The sequence below is a fragment of the Alosa pseudoharengus genome, unplaced genomic scaffold, assembly GCF_046254945.1.
Source record: "Alosa pseudoharengus isolate Yale_2024_CS ecotype anadromous, Long Island Sound unplaced genomic scaffold, YU_APseudo_1.1 YU_APseudo_1.1_scf_5, whole genome shotgun sequence".
NCBI lineage: Eukaryota > Metazoa > Chordata > Actinopteri > Clupeiformes > Clupeidae > Alosa > Alosa pseudoharengus.
In genome coordinates this window covers 6,606,132-6,625,472 of record NW_027468837.1, presented here as the reverse complement: position 1 = coordinate 6,625,472, position 19,341 = coordinate 6,606,132, and the positions used below count along the sequence as shown (strand labels likewise).

Here is a 19,341-nt window from a genome sequence, read left to right as displayed (position 1 = left end):
CAAACAAACAAAAAAAAACAGCATTGAAGCCAAATTATGTCATCAGGCAGCATACCATTCCATAAGGACAGGACTTTTCTAAGAAGCGCTGAATGTCTCATTCCATGAGTCAGTCCTAGTCATCTCTACTCCTCTAGGCCCAGAGCGGCTGCCTCGTACAGTTAGGTACACAAACAGGCCTGGTGGTGTAAGTAACCACGTTCCACAGATTCCCCTCCTGGACACATGCTGCCCACACTCTAATCACATCGGAGTGACTTATATCAGGCCCCTCTGACTCGATCGCAAAGGCTGGATTAGCACACAATGAATCAATAGAGGAGTGTGGAGAGAGAGATGGAGAGAGAGAAAGAGGGAGAGAGAGAAAGATGGAGAGAGAGAGAGGGGGAATTAACTAATGTTATTGCTTAAATGCAGCTAATGCATAGCGAGGGGATGGCATTAAGGAGGGCATTGCCGGCCACACAAACTGTTTTTTTTTTTTTACAATCCCCGCCTGGACTGACTGGATTTTGAATGATGACCATGGCAAAGACACAAAAATCTATCTGAGGTTTGAATTTACCCTTTTACCAAATAAACACGAGCCTACTCCTTTCCCGCCCTGTCTGCACCAGGGACACTGGTGCTGTTGTCTCGTCCGCAGCCTACGTGAGGAACCATGGGATGGGTCCCCCCCCACCCCGTCATACACGTACGTCAGCAGGGCAGAGATATGCACGCTTATTCTTATGGGGGTGATTCTTGGTAAGAGGGCACAGTTGACTTTCAAAGAGGAGCGGCTCCTATCAGCATGCCCAAGCGTTGTGCTGGTATCAGCGGGCAAGCACGAGGGGGGTCACCGCCCATTGTATTAATACCCTCCAGACAGACAGAAATAAATAAAAAGGGGCAGGGGGAGGGACTGCCACCGCGCCCGTTAGACAATGATCTCAAAACCTCATCCAAAACCACCCAGTGCTTGTTCCTCTTTATCTGAGGCCCTTAATACAGGCTCCCTGCGTAACGCCCCACCCCCACTCCCTCACCCCCCACCACACACACACACCAGTATGGTCACATGCTGTCTTTATCCAACCCATCCTCCACAAAGCCTATAGTGCCCTCCCTACTGGTAGCCATGTGAGCTAAACAGGGACTTGCACCTCAGGGGCATTAAACTTTCATTGAGAATTATCTTCCTAACTCACTTTTCCTGTATTTGAGCATGTACATATAAACACACACACACACAGACAGACAAACACACACACAAACACAAAAAGCATGTGTTTAATTGTTTACATGCTTAGGTTCTGCAATCCAGGTCAGTTTTATAAAATATTTAGGGCATGACCTAGAGAATTGATTAAACCCAACTGCTACAGTTGTGTTGCTGATGACATTGCATTTTGCTGTACATCAGCTGCTGGGGGGTGGCCATGACACCATTTCATTGGTGGCGCTTGCTCGGCTGCGTTTCTGCTCTATGATGGGGGCTCCAGCTCATGATGCAGCACCATGCCAGTGGACTGGGCGGGGTGGTGGCGCATCACATGGTCACGTAGTGGAGGACCGAGGGCAGAACCGCCGAGGCCGCAGCGCTGCGCTGCCAGAGAGCACAGAACAGGACAGGGCAGCAGCAATGGCCTTGTAACCTGAGGGGGCGCCATACAGAAAGCAGCCCAGACATTACCACCACTTCATGTGAAGCCTGAGGATGCTTTGTTGCAATTTACCTGAGCTTTCCTGTCAGTTGGCCAATCTGGCACCCCCGCCGCACGGGGCTTTCGGGTAAACGGCCGAAGGCGCTCCCTGTGGCACGGCCGCCCTCTTATCTGCACCCTCACGCATGGCGGTGGGCGCCAGGACGCAACTATTAACGGCCCTGGCAGCGACTGGACCCGCTGATAAACCCATTTTCTCGAACGGCCAGAGATACCACAGAGCATCGTGACGGGAAATCTGGAAGCCCCTGCAGCAAACGCCTGCAGTGAATTAGATATCGCAGGGGGGCCGGTATGACTGGTATGACAGGTGCAGATATTTGGGGTTATTTTTGTAGTCAACCCTTTCCTCAGTTCTCCTGGCTCACATGTTTGTGATCTTACAAGGCTGAGTTAGCTCAGGTAAGACCATGTCCGATGCACAGCACTCTGAAGGGGATCACCTGAAGACAACAGAAAGGCCAACAAGCTGTGACACTTGCTCAAAAAAACTAAAATCATTATCATATAAACATCAGCTGAAAACAAGACCAATTGGTTAGTGCATACATTTGTGAAGACATGATCATATCAAAGTAAGAGCATGCAGAAGGCAATGTGAAAGTGGAATCAATGATGGCTCTTACTACAAATGTAGGAGTCTGGCCCACCATGGGTCAAAGTCCACTTCATACATCAGGCTCATCATCGACTGTTCCAACTATAAATTCAAATGAGCCCCTTGTTCTCTCATCACTACCAGTGTTCATAATGCACAATATATAGTATTGGGTGTCTACCTTTCCTCAAAAGAATCAAACCTTAAAAGCTCCCTATTGAATGAGTCTGTATCACACCTGAAGCAATGGACATTTGAATAGTTCTACTTATGTACTGTGTATATGCTCTTGTGGAGTATTAATTAATATTGTGGGTGCAGAGATAGTGTTATTTGTACTTCAATAATAAGGATAGAACTGCAGGGTCACTGGTCCACCAGCACCCTCTTGTGTTAGTAGAAAGTACTGCATCATTAGAGTCATTCCATCAACACAGTGGAGCCAAGGAAGACGCCTACAAGGAGCATTTCTATGTACAGCGGTTTATTTGATTTGTAAAACATTGGACAAACATATCATTACATTATATCAGAGACATGAATTTACAATACCTTTCTGTTGAAAAGAAAAAAGAAAAGAAAAGAAATTTTGTCAATGAATAATTACATAAATAATTGCAGCAATATGCTCTTATTGGCTGGCAGGCAAGAGGCAGCAAGCCTGAATATGGATCCTGCATCCATACTAGATTTTTTTCTTTAGATTTGTTTCCTCAGTAAAAGACAAGTGCTTTTTCTAAATCGAGATCAAAAGTTTAAACGTTCTTTTGAAGGTTTTGGTTTTTCGAGTTTTCTTTTTTTGACAATACTACTCTGGTCCTTTAGGGCTACTTTATCTACAGATTTGTTTTTTTTTTAATTTTTTTTTTATTTTGCTCTTTTTCTAAACATATTGTTTAGAGATGTTGTTATCCAGTTTGGAATCCATTCCGTCTCTCCCACAACCAATGCCCTAACTTCAGATGGGGTTTTTTTGTATTTAGAAAAACAAAACAGAAAACCAGTGGGGAAAATACAAAGAACCAGAAGTACAACCTTTGAGAGCCACATAACCAAGCAAGCCTCTGGAGGCCGTACTTGGGCCGGTCTGTGGGACCAGCCTACCAGTCTAGATGCCATGAAAAACCAGTATCTACACCTGTCCTTCTGGATAATCCTTTGCACCCCGGCTCTAAACCAGCCCCATAGTGAGTCAGTTTTGGATTGGATTCATGCATTTGTTTTATTTTTTTGCCCTGTGTTACGTACTGGCAGAGTGAGAGCTAGAGAAAATGTCGTATACTGGACCTCCACAAGCAGTTGAGTATATGGACTGGCAGGTAAAGCAGATAAGCCAGTTATGTCCACCATAAGGCCTCTAGTACATCAGGCACTCACAGTCAGCCAGTCTGAAGAGGGTGTGTTACTGAGTGAGAGGCCTCCACTCTGTGGCTGGAAGGTAAGTAGTATAGGTGCCTGCTCATGCATAATATTACCCTATGTTGTGGCATCGCCAAGACCAGTTGCCTTGAACTTGTTAAGAGTTCATGTCATTTAGCGAATGTCCATGTGAACCTTCTAGAAAAGGCACAACGGTAGTCATACAGCATTGACTTTTCTGACATGATTCTGATGTATGGAGTCTGGCCTTCAGGGGTGGAGGGGGGTAAGGTGTGTGTTTGTATGTGTGTGTGTGGGGAGGGGGGGGGGGGGCGGGCGGGGTGAAAGATGGTCAGCTCATCTGACCTTTTTAAAAGATTAACTACATCCTTTAAATGGTAACTTAAAAAAGAAAGAATAACCAAGATTTCTGTCAAGAGTGAAATAAGATAAAAAAAAAAGTAAAGGAAAAAAATAATAACTTTGCCGAGCAGCAAGTAAATGTAACAACCACAATCACAAATCAAACAGTCTGGATTGATAGAGGAGTCAAAACCTGAATCATGGGCCCCACCCAAGCAGCAACACTGTGTAATACTCACCAGTGATAATACCAGAAACAGGCATCAGCTTTTTTTATATATATATATATATAACAATTAGGGCCCAATAAGGACACTACCTGTGTTTGTGACAGAAAAAAGCTAAAGCTCACCCAAAAAAAACAAAAAAAAAAAGAACTGGAAATAAAATTCAAATTGAACAGACTTCATGTGGAGCCTGGCATTCTGCAGGTTTATGATATATTTATGAGGTACTGTATATGCCTGTGTGTTGCTTTTTCTTCACAGGACATCAATAAATACACAATGTGAATTAGAAATAATAGAAAAAAAAAATAATAAAAAAAAAACACGCTTCATGCTGAAGCTTGTCTGTAGACCAGAGAGGTAGTTCGTTATGGTTCCATTTTGGACTCCTAAAGAGACCAACATTATCATTATGATGTGAACACTTTTCAACTGAGAGGAGTTGTTTGTTGTTTTCTGTTTCATTTTATACACACATATATATATATATATTTGCTTATCTATATATATATATATATGTGTGTGTGTATATATATATATATATATATATATATATATATATCTATATAAATTGCAAAACAAGAAGGAATCGTAAGGTTGCTGGTGTTTATGTACTGTAGGCGGTGTTGCAGAAGATGACTCCATGTATAACTATTCACAGATCCAAAAAAAAATAAACCAATAAAAAAATAATACAAATTTTTTTTTATACATTGATTACTGTTCCAGGTTGTGTTCAGCTGGTATCCAAAAACAATTCCTCACAACACAAACGCATCATTCAAACTTTCAGTTTTTTTCTTCCAGTTTCCAAGTCGAACGACAACACTTTTGAGACAACAATGAGCAGCTAAACCTGTGCAATTCAGAGTGTGAAGGAAGGCGGATGGCAGGGATAGAGGTAAAGAATGGAGGTAGCACAGAAAGAGAAAGATTGAGTGCTAGAAAGACAAAAGTGAAATAGAAAGAAATTAACAGATGACAGATAAATAAGAAATGGGGGGGGGGGGGGGGGGTAGCGAGAGGTGAAGAGAATGTAAGAGCAAAAGAGCTTTCTTTTTAACGTGAGTAAATGCAAAGCTGGGAAGTCCTATTTAAAACATTAAAACAAAATCTTTTATATACAAACACACTTCTCTTATCAGTCTCTGTCAAATACTAGCAATTAGCAAATTACTAGCAAATAGCAAATTCCACACAAGTGGAGAAAAAGGATGCAAGAGGATAACTAAAGGATTAAAGTACTCACATCTTTCAAAACCATAATTCAGACCCTGTACCACAAATACGTAACACCCATGGATATGTGGTTATCAAACAATCATAGTGGGGTGTCATTTACATGAGAGGAAACCATCAAATCTATCTGCGAGGAACACCAGGTTTAAGAGGGGGTGTTCTATGAAGTGCTATCTAATACTTACAACCTGTCTGTGCATTACGAGTCCTTCGCCAGCACTCTCACTTCTCCTTCTGTGTGAGCATGTGTGTAAGCAGGTGTGTTCTCAAACTGAACTTTACAAAAGCAGCCTTTTTCCAAACCCAGACCAAAGGCTTTGAGGCCAAACTTCTTTAAAAAAAAAAAAAAAAAAAAGCCTCATCCAAAACATAGCCAGCCACATGACCTGAAACTCACTCACTTGCTTGGACAACTCCTGAGTGACCCATCCAGCCTATTTGAGGGCCACTTATTCGGCCATGCTAGTATCAGATGACCTATCAGATTAAAAGAGAATGCTGATGGACCTATCCAGTTCTCCTGTGAACACTGATGAGGTCACAATGGAGAAGAGGAGCAAGGGGGAGCAGCAGAAAAGCCAATCATAACCCAGCCTCCTGTGGCAGAAATGGGTTAGAATGATTTTTAAATGACATTTAAAATTGTCAATAATTTTTTTGCATAAAAAAATATTTTACAAACACGTTCCTGCAATCTCCCAGTTTGCAGTAGTGAGTATTTCCCAGGAATGTTGACAGACAGGAAAAAAAAAAAAAAAAATCACGCACACTGTCAAATTTAAAATGGAAAATGATCTGGCCTGAGAGGTTTTTTTTTGGATTTCCCTTACTTTAAAAAGTGAGGTGATGATTAATTTGCATGTTCTAACAACAAAGTTAGAGTTTAAACCGCAGGAGCGACCACCTTTCTTCACTACTCCCTTGCACACACACATTTGTGCGCACACACAAATACCCTATAGCTGTGTAAAATATACACATATGCGAGTGTTCACATAGGTGACAGTGTGGGCAAATACACACACATTCACGTGCTGCACTTGCACAACAGCATTCTTCCTATTCGCCTGTCCACCTGTCTTCTCTCAGTTAAGTTATACTTAGAAGCGGTCGCAAATGCGAGCGATGAGCAGCATTGAGTTCTCCTGACACCTAAGTCCTTCTCCCTTCCCACACTCAAATCCAGTCAACTGGAAGAAAATGAACGGCCGTCCCTACAGCCCCGTATCTCAAAAAAAAAAAAAAGTTTGATGAGCTGGGATTAAAGATAAAGATCCCATTTTGAGCGTTCATTCGCGCCTACCACACCTGGATCTTTTTTTCCTCAAGGCTGGGCTTGTTGAGCCTTTCTATCGAGTCGTCTCTTTGAAATGCCATGTATGCTTGTGTGTGCATGTGAAGATGTGCATGTGTGTGTGTGTGCGCGCGTGTAGTGATGTGTATACGTGTGTGCGTGTTTAAAGACAGACAGCGTGAAGTGCTATGGTGGTGGTGGTGAAGGGGGAGGGGGCGGTGGTTGGACAAGCACTGTGACTGGCAATGTGGCTGGCGCATACACTGCTGTTTCCTTTGCGGCAGCTCAGCTAAGCTCTGCCCAGGCTGGGCCATGCGTTTAGGTGAGCGTGCACGAGCGAGAAAGACACAGAGAGCACACTGGTGTGTGACGCAAGGGCCGCTCTGATTTACGGTGTGTTATGCAACCGGTCGAGAGCGCACGGAACGGCCGCATGGGATCGCTTAGAGAAGCGTGTTGCTATACGTTACTGTCAGCATAATGATACAGCTCTGTAAGCACAGTGCTTTACGTGATAAAAAAAGTCTTAAAGTAAATATCAATAATATATTTGTATATATATATATATATATATATATATATATATATATTTCTTTCTCTTTTTTTGTAATTTTCCAGGATTATCTTGCTATTAGTTCATTGGGTTAGCCCTATGTACAGCTATGAATGAGTTAAAAGTATTTACAAACATCTTCCACAAGGTGGCAACACAAAACAAACAATTGGGTATGCAGAGGAAAAAGGCAAACACAATGGGTACTGCAGCAGAGCAGAGGAGAGACTTGAGAGCTAAGAGGAAACTGTAGGTACAAACGGAGGGTGTGAACAAGAGAAAACATGTGTGGGGGGGGGGGGGGATACAAATTGTCACTCAAAAAAACAATTGAACAATTCTAAGCTTCTGAAGATTTGAAATTAGAAGTGGATTAAAAATGAGTTCTTAGTAAGACCTAGGGTCGTCCCAAACCCCCCCCCCCCACACACACACACACACACACACATTCACGCACACACAATTCATGGAATTGTACCGGGAATAAAAACTGCCTGGATAGAACGTGTGACCACTGAGGAATCTCTTACTATCCATTGACACCAATTCTTAGAATTTATTGTATGTTCACTGTTCACTGTCAGCTTATGTTTGGTTTGTGGCTATGATACACCAGCATGAACCGGATACTGAGCTTGTTCCGATTCCAACAGATGTGGCAATGTAGTGTTGGCAACAGCACATGACGAGAGTGCCATTGAGAGCTTATCAGTTATTTACCATTTAGATCATTATTCCTATATAGAAAGCTTATCAATAATACACATGTATAAGTAAATATATATATACACATTGAGGCTAGCTTAAGAATGAGAGATATTGCAGTGCCGTTTGCTGAGGCTTGGGAACCCAAGGACAGCGTAAAAGAGCTTTAACAGTAGCAAAGCCTACAGGCATAGACTGACCAGGGCTCACCAGAAAAAAGCAAATTAACAACACAGGAGACAGAGAGATAAAACCCCGGAAACAATTTCCCACAAGATGGCTGAGAACTGATCTTTGATTGGTTAGCAATATCAGCACTAGCTAGCAACGCTTCCTTCAGAGGTTCAGTAAGACTGCAAACCGTTAGCTGGCAACCCTGTTAGTCTAAAAAAGGCATGACGTGTAGAGAGAAAGAGAGGAGAGTGTGTGTGTGAGAGAGAGAGAGGCAGAGAGAAAGAGAGACACAGCTTTTGTGGAAGTGGACAGTGCTTTTGGTAGAGAGCATAGAGGTTTTCTTTACACAACCCCAAAAATAAAAGAATACATAAGATCCGTAAAAAAAACCAGGATGAGCACAGAAAAAGAGGTGCATTTGTTGGTAGTGTTACCCATAGGATTCAATACTGCTAGAGTAATAAAAACCGTGACTTGTGTGTGTAGATGAAATGAATGGTATGTAAATACATTCTTCAACAGAATTCCCTGACTATGATTTCCCAAACTACTGAGGAGCTCCCGGTCCTCCTGCCAACCCACTGACAAAAGTGGACTTTTCCTATTCGTTCTTGCTTTTATGGACACTCATACTCTTACTCACTCATTCATTCATTCACACTCGCTCTCTCTCTCTCTCTCATGCACACGCATGCATGCACACACACACACACACACACTCTAACTCTGCAAACTGCACTCATTCCATTGTGTTATTTTGCTGCTGTTGCTGTTGTTGTTGTTGTTGTTGTTTGTGAGCGATTGTCCATACATTCATTCCATTCTTCGTGATGCAACCCTTTTAGCCTCCCCCAATAACCCCCCCCCCCCCCAACCGCCCCTCTACCCACCCCTCACTGCGCCAAACCCCCTCCACGACCTTTGGCTGCTGCCCTGACGACCAGGTTGCTAGGTGACCTGTCCGCCGAAGACCTCCAGAACAAGGGGTGTGAGCTGCATGCTGTGCTCCGGCTGGAAGGAGAGCAGGCGGTACTGCTTGGAGTGCTCTTCGTTGAGGCTGCGCAGGTCAGCCAGCTTCTGGATCATCTTGGCGTAGAGCAGGCGCCCGCCGGGGTGGTTGACGCGGATGTAGGCCTGCAGCACCTCGCACATGTTGTCCTGCAGGGTCTCCACACGTGCGTGGTCCTGCACTCCTGGACGGTCTGAAACCACAAGGGCAAGCACACCGCGACACAGGACGTCAGACGGGCACAAACATGTACTTGAGACATACAGATTAAATCTGTACACGCCCACACACACAGGTTGTGGTTGCCCTCTCTCTCTCACACACACACAGGCAATCACAGATATTATTTATACTAACTAATACACACACACACCAACACACACGCATGCGTACACACACACACACACGCATGCGTACACACACACACGTACACACACACACACACACGTAAGAACTCACCAGGAGACAACAAGCAGATGGCCATTAGCAGCACATGCTCCTCCTCATGGAGATTGAGCTTCTTAAGCCCCACCTGAAACTTCACCAGTGGCTCCAGCAACTCAAGAGTGTGTCCAGCTGCAGGATAGAAGAGAGAGAGAGAAAGAGAGAAAGAGAGAGAGAGAGAGAGAGAGAGAAACACAAAACAAAGGCAAGATTGTGAGCTGAATTCTGACTCGAAACTACTTAACAAATATTCTCCGGTTGCCTCTGGTGGTTAAGGCGCACGGTGGCAAATTCTCAGCTAATATTCTTCTAACTCCCACACTTACAGCTGTCTATAACGCACGCTACCATCTGCCAAGCTCAAAGATTCCATGACAGCCATTTCTATTTTTTTCAGTTATGGCACTGGTGATAGCAAAAATAAATGTGGTTGTTTTTTGTATCACAAAACTAACAATTTTGTGACAAACTCGTCAGTCCAGACCCTTTAAACTATTCAGCCTCAGCTGTAACAACAGAAAGTCTTCCAATGACTGGCTTGATTATGCTCATGTATTTATTCATGTACCCCATTCGCTCGCCACAGAGGCGATAAGCAACGTGTTCAAAATGTGGTAGTGATAATACAGTCATGGGATACAGCAGTGATTTTCAACCACTGTTCCACCAGTGTGCCGTGAGAGATCATCAGGTGTGCTGCGGGAAATTGTCTAATTTTCAGTCCAAAAACATTTACTGTTTAGTTGTTGCAAATAGTAGGCTAGGATATGCCATTGTTGAACATCTGTGCCTGCAATAGTCCAGTAGTGACTTGCTAAGTAAATAAATGGTCTTTCATGTCAGTGGGTAGCAGTAGGTAGCGCAATAATGACCTTGTTAATTAAGTGTAGGTTAAAATTGATATTAGAAAGCTAGAAACCGCATTGTGTTCCAGAACGTACATAAATAGCACTGCCATGATGGTGGGGGCAACAATCACTGGAGGCCAATGGAGAAACAGGTGTCTCTGATTGTCAGCAAATGTGGCCCATAGACAGCAATATGACGGCCGTGTTCACGTAGCCTATGCCACTTAATAGAACTCGACGGACAATGCGGTATCTAGCTTTGTAATATCTATGGGTGAAATGACGTAGGCCCTAAAACAGCGATGGAGAACATTTTTGGTTGGCGTTGTGTTGCTGCCGCGGGATTTTTTTAATTTAAAAAATGTACCGTGGTTCAAAAATTTTGAAAAACACTGGGATACAGCATAGATGAAGTGTCGAAACGTGTGGCAGAAACCTTTTTTTTTTCCTCTATGGGAATCATAACAATGTGAGGATTCTTTTTATGTTGTTTGATACACACCTGGGACAAAAAAAAAAACAAAAAAAAAAAACTGTTGACGGATCAAATGCATTTAATAAACACTATTAACACTTTGAATGCCGCGCTGTTTTCGGAAGCTTTGGCCCAGAGTGCCAGCAATCTAGATCATTGTTGACGATTTTTGTAGAGCCACAGTGTATTCTATGCTATAGCTATGGACACATACTATGACTCGTTTGAAAGGTGAAACTTTAAGCTCTCAGTGGGTACAAACTGTTAATTTCTACATGCCTCTGTTCCTGAGAAATCCTAAGTGGCTAGTTTTCATCAAAATCCCTGTTTTTTTTTTCGAGAAATGGAGATATAGCGTCTTTCACGAAATATGAAGTGTTGCCTGTAAAGTTTCCGGGAAGTGACCTAGCGAGACCTGCCGAGACTGCCACCTCGTGATAAACCCACGAAAATGGCCTGGTTTTCACCCGACGTGTATGCGTCACTGATTTCGACCCAAAGCAGCAACTATCAAAAGCCGAGTTATGATAAAATGTCCAGATAAAATGTCCAGATTGTGCGTTTTCATGAGTTTTCGATCGTCATCTATTTCAGGTCTATTCATCATTCCCAAAATCGTATAAGGTGTGTTAGTGTCTTTTTTCGTAATTTGTAAAAAAAAAAGGCTAAAAAGGCAATATTGCGTTTTTGGCACTCAAAGCATTGGAACAAAAAATGCAATGTCAGTGTTAACAGTCTTAGTGCAGTCTAGCCTCCCAAATAGCCACTAACATTTTCATTCATCCTGTTTTGACTATTTTCTTTCAGCTACATTATGCAAATCCAAAACTGGGTTTCTGATGCTGAAAACGGCATCAATTAATAAATAAAAGACACAATCCATATGTAACTTTCTTGAGGAATGCAGCTATTCTCGATGAGTAAGTCAAGCAACAGTGTCTTTTGCTAATAATCTGTGTAGACATTTGAGGTTATCTGAAAGGTCAGGGATGTTGATGTGCAGGTCTGTGTGTTTCCAGAGCTATGACAACCACTGAATGCAAAGGCTCTGTATTGTTTGACACTGTCTCCCCAGTTGATCCATATGGCATTACTGTTTAGGCACATTCCTGGTGCCTGTCACAGAAAGCTTACAGATTCAGGCCAATTTTTTTCTTTCATATGCACCTAACAGAAGACTGTTACGAGCTTGCAACAGAAAGAACATACCCTCATAAAACGTATTTATAGCCACAGCGTCTTTAAAAATAAGCCTGTCGCGTCATGAATACAGCACAAAATGGGAGAGGCCACCCAGCTGACTTTGATGTCCTTTTTTTTTTCAGTATAAAAGAAAAACGTCCAAACTGTACAGCCTCCAGCCCATGAATCCTTGAAGATGCAAGTTCAGTTGATGACCACCAACATATCTGGAAGGAGCCAGTCAGACTAGCAAACATATCATGCTATTCAGGTATTTGAATGCTACTCCGCAACAACAACTTCTCTTGAACCTGGTCTGCATTTTTTCTTCCAGTTTGAAGTGTCGGGTGCAACATATCTATCACAAGAATCTGTGCTCTGGTTGTTGCCAGTAGTAGCACCTGTCGTTATCATACATGAGGATTAGTGCAGATGACCCTGACAAGCTTGATTAGCTCTTGTTGCTTTTAGATACATTGCCTTGCAACCAGGCAAGCCACAAGTGTTTGTGTGTGTGTGTGTGTAAGTGCAGCGTGTGTGTGTGTGTGTGTGTGTGAGAGTGTACACACTAACCTTTGGTCACATCGTTCACACAGTACTTGAAGTCAGGTGCCCCGCAGGTCCAGGACATGTCCTCCAGGCTGAAGGACTGGTTGGATCTCAGCATAATTACCTCGATGGCACTGGACTTCAGCAGGGCGATCTGGTCCTCTGCTGTAAGGTCTCTGTGGACAGGGGATTGAAGAGGATCAGCACCAACACACACACACACAAAAACTGAACTTCACCAGGGGAATGTGGACCTTTGGCTTTAGGTCTGAATGGGCGCCTGATTAGAGGATTGCATAAGGTTAACAACAAGACACATATACGCGTGCATGCGCGCGCACACACACACACACACACAGATATGTCTTTCTCTGTCCCTTTCATACAAACACATCCATGTTTGCCTCACTCTCCATCTCCCTTCAGCGCACACCCATACACACACCCATACACACACAAACACAAACCATATTTATGTAAAGCCTCAGTGAGAACATTCTGTGCTTTGAAAAAGCCTTTTCCTGTTCATCCGAAGAAGAGAAGTGAAATTATTGTGCTAAGAAAAAACAGCGTAACCCAGCTAAATGGGAGGTTCAATCAAAAATAAGTACATGATATCAGCACAGGAAAACACTGCAATGCGCATATATTCTTCCGATAAGAGGAGAAATGGAGGGGACGTAATTCTGAGTATGATTAGCACACGTGACTCATAGCGGTTACGGACACAAAGCTTTGCAATAATAAACAACTGCTCACTTTCCCAGAGACTCCCTCTTCCACCGTCTGTTTTCTTTTCTTTCACTCCCTCTCTCCCTCCCTACCTCTCTCCCTCCCTGACTTTACCTCTCTCCCTCCCTGACTTTACCTCTCTCCCTCCCTGACTTTACCTCTCTCCCTCCCTGACTTTACCTCTCTCCCTCCCTGACTTTACCTCTCTCCCTCCCTGACTTTACCTCTCTCCCTCCCTGACTTTACCTCTCTCCATATATCTTTTCTCTCCTCTCTCACCCTCCCTACCTCTCTCCCTCCCTGACTTTACCTCTCTCCATATATCTTTTCTCTCCTCTCTCACCCTCCCTACCTCTCTCCCTCCCTGACTTTACCTCTCTCCATATATCTTTTCTCTCCTCTCTCTCTGGAGGCGTGTGACAGGAGTCATGTACCGCAGAGAAGGCACTCGTATGGTTACCGTGACAACTCCAACGCGTTCATGCATAGAAGATGAAGCACTGGGCTCAGTGACCCAGAAGGCCATGTAAACATACATCTGAGAGCACATAAAAACCCATCTCTACGCAAAACACAAACACACACATCCGCACCCACACACACACTCACGGCTCATGTACCAAACACTATAAAGATGCCAGCAGCACACACAACATGAAACTGCCATGACATTGGACAGAATCCTACGCAAGTGGCTACAAGGCCACACACTTAATGACTGAACAAACGTCAACTAGATGTACCGCAGAGCGGTACAAAATATGACCGCCGCCCAGTCCAGCACATTTTTTCCACAAAAATAAATCACGCTGAAAGGCCTATATGATTCTAACTGTCTCACTAAATTGCATTATCCACACTCAATTCTCACTGGTATCTGCTAGACAACAAGTACCAAATCATGATTAGTTCATATATTTCACATGTAAAATTCATTTTATACAACCCCACCTCCATCTTGCCTGTTCATAATTCTGAGAAATTCTTGAATTGTGTGCATGTGTGCATGTACATGTTTATGTTATGTGTGTGTGTGTGTGTGTGTGTGTGTGTGTGCGTGCTTGTGTGTGTGCGTGCTTGTGTGTGCCTGCGTATGTGCCTGTGCATGCATGCGTACATATGTCTACTGTGTGAGTATGTGTCATACGTTTGATTACTGTGAATGTATGTGTGTGTGTGTGTATCTGTTTGTGCACATGTGTGCACATGAAATGGGTTAACATGACCCCAGGAGGCAAACATACGGAACAAAATGATCATCCTAGTTTTGTTTTGATTGGTGAGGGCCAATTCAGGAACCCAACATTGAACTGAGGTCCGCCAAAGGGGCGGGGGGAGAAAAAGAAAGAAAAAAAAACTGGAAAAAATCCCATTTGTAATCATTTTAATAAGCAGGTTGCATCTCTACAGTTTATATTTATTGCATTAAACACATTTTAATTCATAACTTGGGGCTAAACCTGGCAAAATCTTAAGAAAAATTGAAATGCACACACAATCCCTGGGGTTCTCTACCCTCAACAGACAAATTTGGGATATAACTGTTCTGGTTGCAGTCCATTTCAAGTACAAACTTATTTAGAACAAACAGTCTCAGTGTGCCTTGCTTCTTATCAGCATAGGCCTTATTCAGGGCCAATTCCAGCTACCAAAGCACCACAGCAAAACCCGACGGCCACGAAACACCTCTAAACGGAGATTCATTCTTTTCAAAGCACACAGTACAGTTTTACAGATGTTAATGCGGGCCGCCAGAAATGTTTCCGCGGGCCGCCATTGGCCCCCGGGCCGCACTTTGAGAACCTATGTCCTAGGCCCTACAGTTCTCAAGATATTCACAGAGAACTGTGTCTGCCCTACCCTCCTTTCAGGGGGTCCAGTCCAGCAGGGGGGGGGGGGGCTACAGATCAAAACGAAAAACGACGGTTCCATGCTATCCATGTGGGGTTACATGCCCACCAAGTTTTGTGTACCCCGGTCTTTCAGTGTCCCGGGAATCCTTGTTGGTGTACGTCACTAAATGTACACATAAATAATTTTATTGTAAGGCCCCCCATGAACGAAAGTACACAAAACTTGGCATGCATTCGTAGGGTGTCATAATGATCCTACACTTTTAATTTCGTGCAGCTTTGACCTTGTCAGCCAGAGATATTGTGATGAAAACACCTAATTTTTTGCTTTTTAATTTTTAACTAGGTGGCGCTATACATGAAATAAGTGGTAATGGGATGGGTTGACATGCCCCCTTAAGACCAACATACATAAAAAAAGGTGGACCTCCTAGGCCCTACGGTTCTCGAGATATTCACAGAAAACTGTCTCCGGCCACCTACAGGCCAGTTGGTGTATAGTAACATAAATTAATTTATTGTGTGGCCCCCCATGAACGGAATTCCACAAAAACTTGGCGTGCATACAGAGGGTGTCATAATGATCCTACACTTCCAATTTCGTGCAGTTTTGACTATGTTAGGTCACAGATACTTTCAATTACAACACCTCATTTTTACTTTTTTGTGTTTAACTAGGTGGCGCTATACATGAAATGAGTGGTTATGGAATGGGTTGACATGGCCCCTTGAGATCAACATACAAAAAAAAATGGTTCCATGCTATCCATGTGGGGTTACATGCCCACCAAGTTTCATGTACCCCGGTCTTTCAAAAAAAAAAAAAAAAAAAATCTGACTAAACCTATATGAGCTTCGCTGCGCGGCGGTCATAATAATGACACATGCACACCAGTGGCGGCCAGTGGTCAAAAAAATAACGGAGGAAGGAAGGTGCGCTTGGTTGGTGTTAGTGGCAAATGTGAGGTTGTGATGGTGTTGGTGGCATATGTGAACAATAGAGTATGTAGGCCGCCTACCCAGACACATTTATAGCAGCAGTATGTACTATGTAGCATTTTAACTGCCAATGCTGTGCAATAAATGCTGTTCTGACATTCTCTAGCATGCAGCAGCCAGAAAAGTTGTGGGTTCAATTTGGCTTCCACCATTGTGCATTTGAGCAAGGCACTTAACCCCCAAATTGTTCCAGGGACAATGGACTTTGTAATATACATGTAATTTAAATATAAGTCACTTTGGATAATAGTGCTAAATTAATCAATGTAAATGTAAATAAATGTAAATTTAGATCTGGAAAGTCAGGGAAGATATGTAGGTATAGTTATGAAATACTGTTTTCCAGATGTGCAAAATTATGAAAAGTCTGGAGGTTTTGCTCAATGTAATACATTTGCAGAAAAGTCTATAATACTAAAAATAGACACTTGTTTTATAAAACCATGTAACCATTTACCATTAAAATAGACCTTACATGTGGTTATTTGTAACATGCTATTGTTTTTAAAGCCAAATTGCTATAATTTAAAGACAGGTTGTAATAGCTAAGTGGGAATTTATACTGGAAAGGCAAATGTTATTGAAGACGTCATTAAAGGAATGCATCATGGTCTGAAACATTCATTAACAATGTTACCATCCAAAGATAAAGTTAGAACAGTGAAAACAAGAACATATTAATTAACAAGAATATTATTTAACAATTGTTTAGTTAAGGCATAACTTGGATGATTATAACAACACATAACTATCCAAAAATGTTTTATCACCAAATCCCTGAACTGTCCACGTTTGTGACAGGCCAGCAGTAGGCTATAGCTGATTGTTTTCTGTGCTAACATTACCAGTTAGCCATGAGTATTTGTCATACTATGTAGCATTCAGTAGCCTACACTAGCCTTACCATCTTTTTTTGGAATATGAATTTTTGGAACTGGTCTTCCTGCCTTGATCCTAACCTTCACACTGTATTTGAATGTATAAAAGATGGACATTGTCCTCTGATTCCATTGTATTTCACAAGCAAAAAACAAGCTTTCTGTTTAACACAAGATTCTTAGCTGTATGGCTGCAGATAACTTTCTTGCAGAGCAGCTAGCTGCTCATTGGTTCACCGTTGCCGCTAAAAACAGCACCCCTTATCGCAATTGACAATTACTGTATGGAGGAGCTTTAGGTTTGCATTTACACACACAACAGACTCTGCATGTGTGAATATACATTAAGACACGACATACACAAAGTCAAGCCGTCAATGACCTCTGATGTGGAGACCCCAAACACTTACTCACACTTACACATAGAACCCAATGCTCTACTCATCACTGTGGCGGACCCCTGGTTTTCATTTAGTTTGGTGGTAATAGGTGTGATTTTTGGCACACCCTGCTGGCTTTTTGTTATCGGTGGTTTGCTGTTCCCTACCCGAATGCAGCATAAAACCAAGGCTAAGGATCAGGGTTCCCATTCTAAGTCACATGAAAAATTCCCTGACTTTTCCCTGACTTTCTGAATTTCCATGATCTGTAATGAATGAAAAAAAAAAAACAGGCTAAACATCAATTTACAAGCTTTATTCACCAATTCAGGCATTTTCAATCTTTACTTTAAAGTTATTGCTAAATCCTAGTCCATAATCATAATTACAAACCTCTAGGCATAATAATGGCCTAATGCATTACCTTTCCTAGAATGATTGCAAGTTGTTGACAAGCAAGAGGAGGATAATAGATGCAAAAACAACAAAGTAGTCAAATAAAGAAACATACTACATGGAATATATGGCTTTTGATAAATGCCTTAGCCATGCTACCAACAAAATCATCAACCATCAAACACACCCACTGATTTGTAGTACTTTTCCCATGGCAAAGTTTGGAAGACGAGCTAAGGTAATACAGTGACTTCATAAACATTCCTTATTATAACCTCTCTGTACACTTTCAAAGTATACCTCGATTAAAAATACCTTGATTCGTCTGTTGGGACTCTCCATACAACCACCAGTGTAAGGCTATTTTAAGCCGTCAGTGGTTTAATAATAGTGCTTTGTTTTGACATGATTTCATGCCCGCTGCACTACAAGCTATAAGCTCTTTCGTTGTTAATGCATATGTGGTCTAGCTTAAAACGATCAACATATTTTTGCTGCCACACAAACGTTTTGTTATCATCCATAAATAGAATAGAAAATGTTCTTCGGATCATCGTTTTAAGTGTTTAAGACACACTTTAGTGTCTCTTAATCTCTTAGTCTCTAAATCTGTCCCTGCAGGCAAAAAGGCATGGGTACAAATACATGTTTACAGAACTGTGCACACATAAAACAGAAATATTCACACCATCATATACGGTATTTCAAAAAATACAACCCCAAGATAATGACCATGTTTCAGCATATACATTGGGGAAATAAGTCAGATCCTGTAACAATCTGTTTAAAAAGTGTATGGTGATGAGGAATTAAGACACACACACAAACACATACCTGAAACCAGGAATCATCTTAGCAAAGCCGATGACCTTCTGGATGCTGTAGCTGACCAGATCGGCCAGGTGAGGCAGCATAGAGAGGCGGGAGCCGTCGTCCTCGGCAGAGTCGGGGCTGGAGCCCTGTTCCTGGTACATCATCAGCAGGTTACTCAGGTTCACCTTGCTGTCTCCAGACTCTGCACACACACACACACAACACACACACACACACACACACACACACACACACACACACACACACAGCTTTAATCCCACAGACCCCCAGCACATTTCAACAGGTAGGAAACAATCAACAACAGTGTTTTACACCAAGAGCAAATACAGCACATATAACACTAAATACACTTTTTTTATATACTATATATATTTGTATATATTATACTATATATATATTTTTATATAAAAAATAACCAAAGTCCATTTCATACTGGGCCACACCAGCTGTCAACACATTCAACCTGTCACTGCAATAATTAGCTACATTTCTTATCAAAAAACAAAAAAAAAAAAAAAAACTAATATCTAATACATTATTGTCC

The 19,341-nt window shown here is 42.3% G+C and overlaps 1 protein-coding gene across 3 annotated transcripts in view; it reads right to left on the bottom strand.

The window, feature by feature from the left end:
* Nucleotides 1-4,818: 4,818 nt before the first annotated feature.
* Nucleotides 4,819-19,341, bottom strand: part of vdrb (vitamin D receptor b) — a 57,645-nt gene continuing 43,122 nt past the window's right edge. For all 3 annotated transcript variants that reach the window (XM_076268798.1, XM_076268799.1, XM_076268800.1), the window contains exons 7-10: nt 18,798-18,978; nt 12,750-12,901; nt 9,687-9,803; nt 4,819-9,420 (exon numbers count right to left, since the gene is read on the bottom strand). In XM_076268798.1, the coding sequence (XP_076124913.1) occupies nt 9,167-9,420; nt 9,687-9,803; nt 12,750-12,901; nt 18,798-18,978 (704 nt within the window). In that variant the 3' untranslated portion in view covers nt 4,819-9,166. The remainder of the gene's footprint in view (nt 9,421-9,686; nt 9,804-12,749; nt 12,902-18,797; nt 18,979-19,341) is intronic.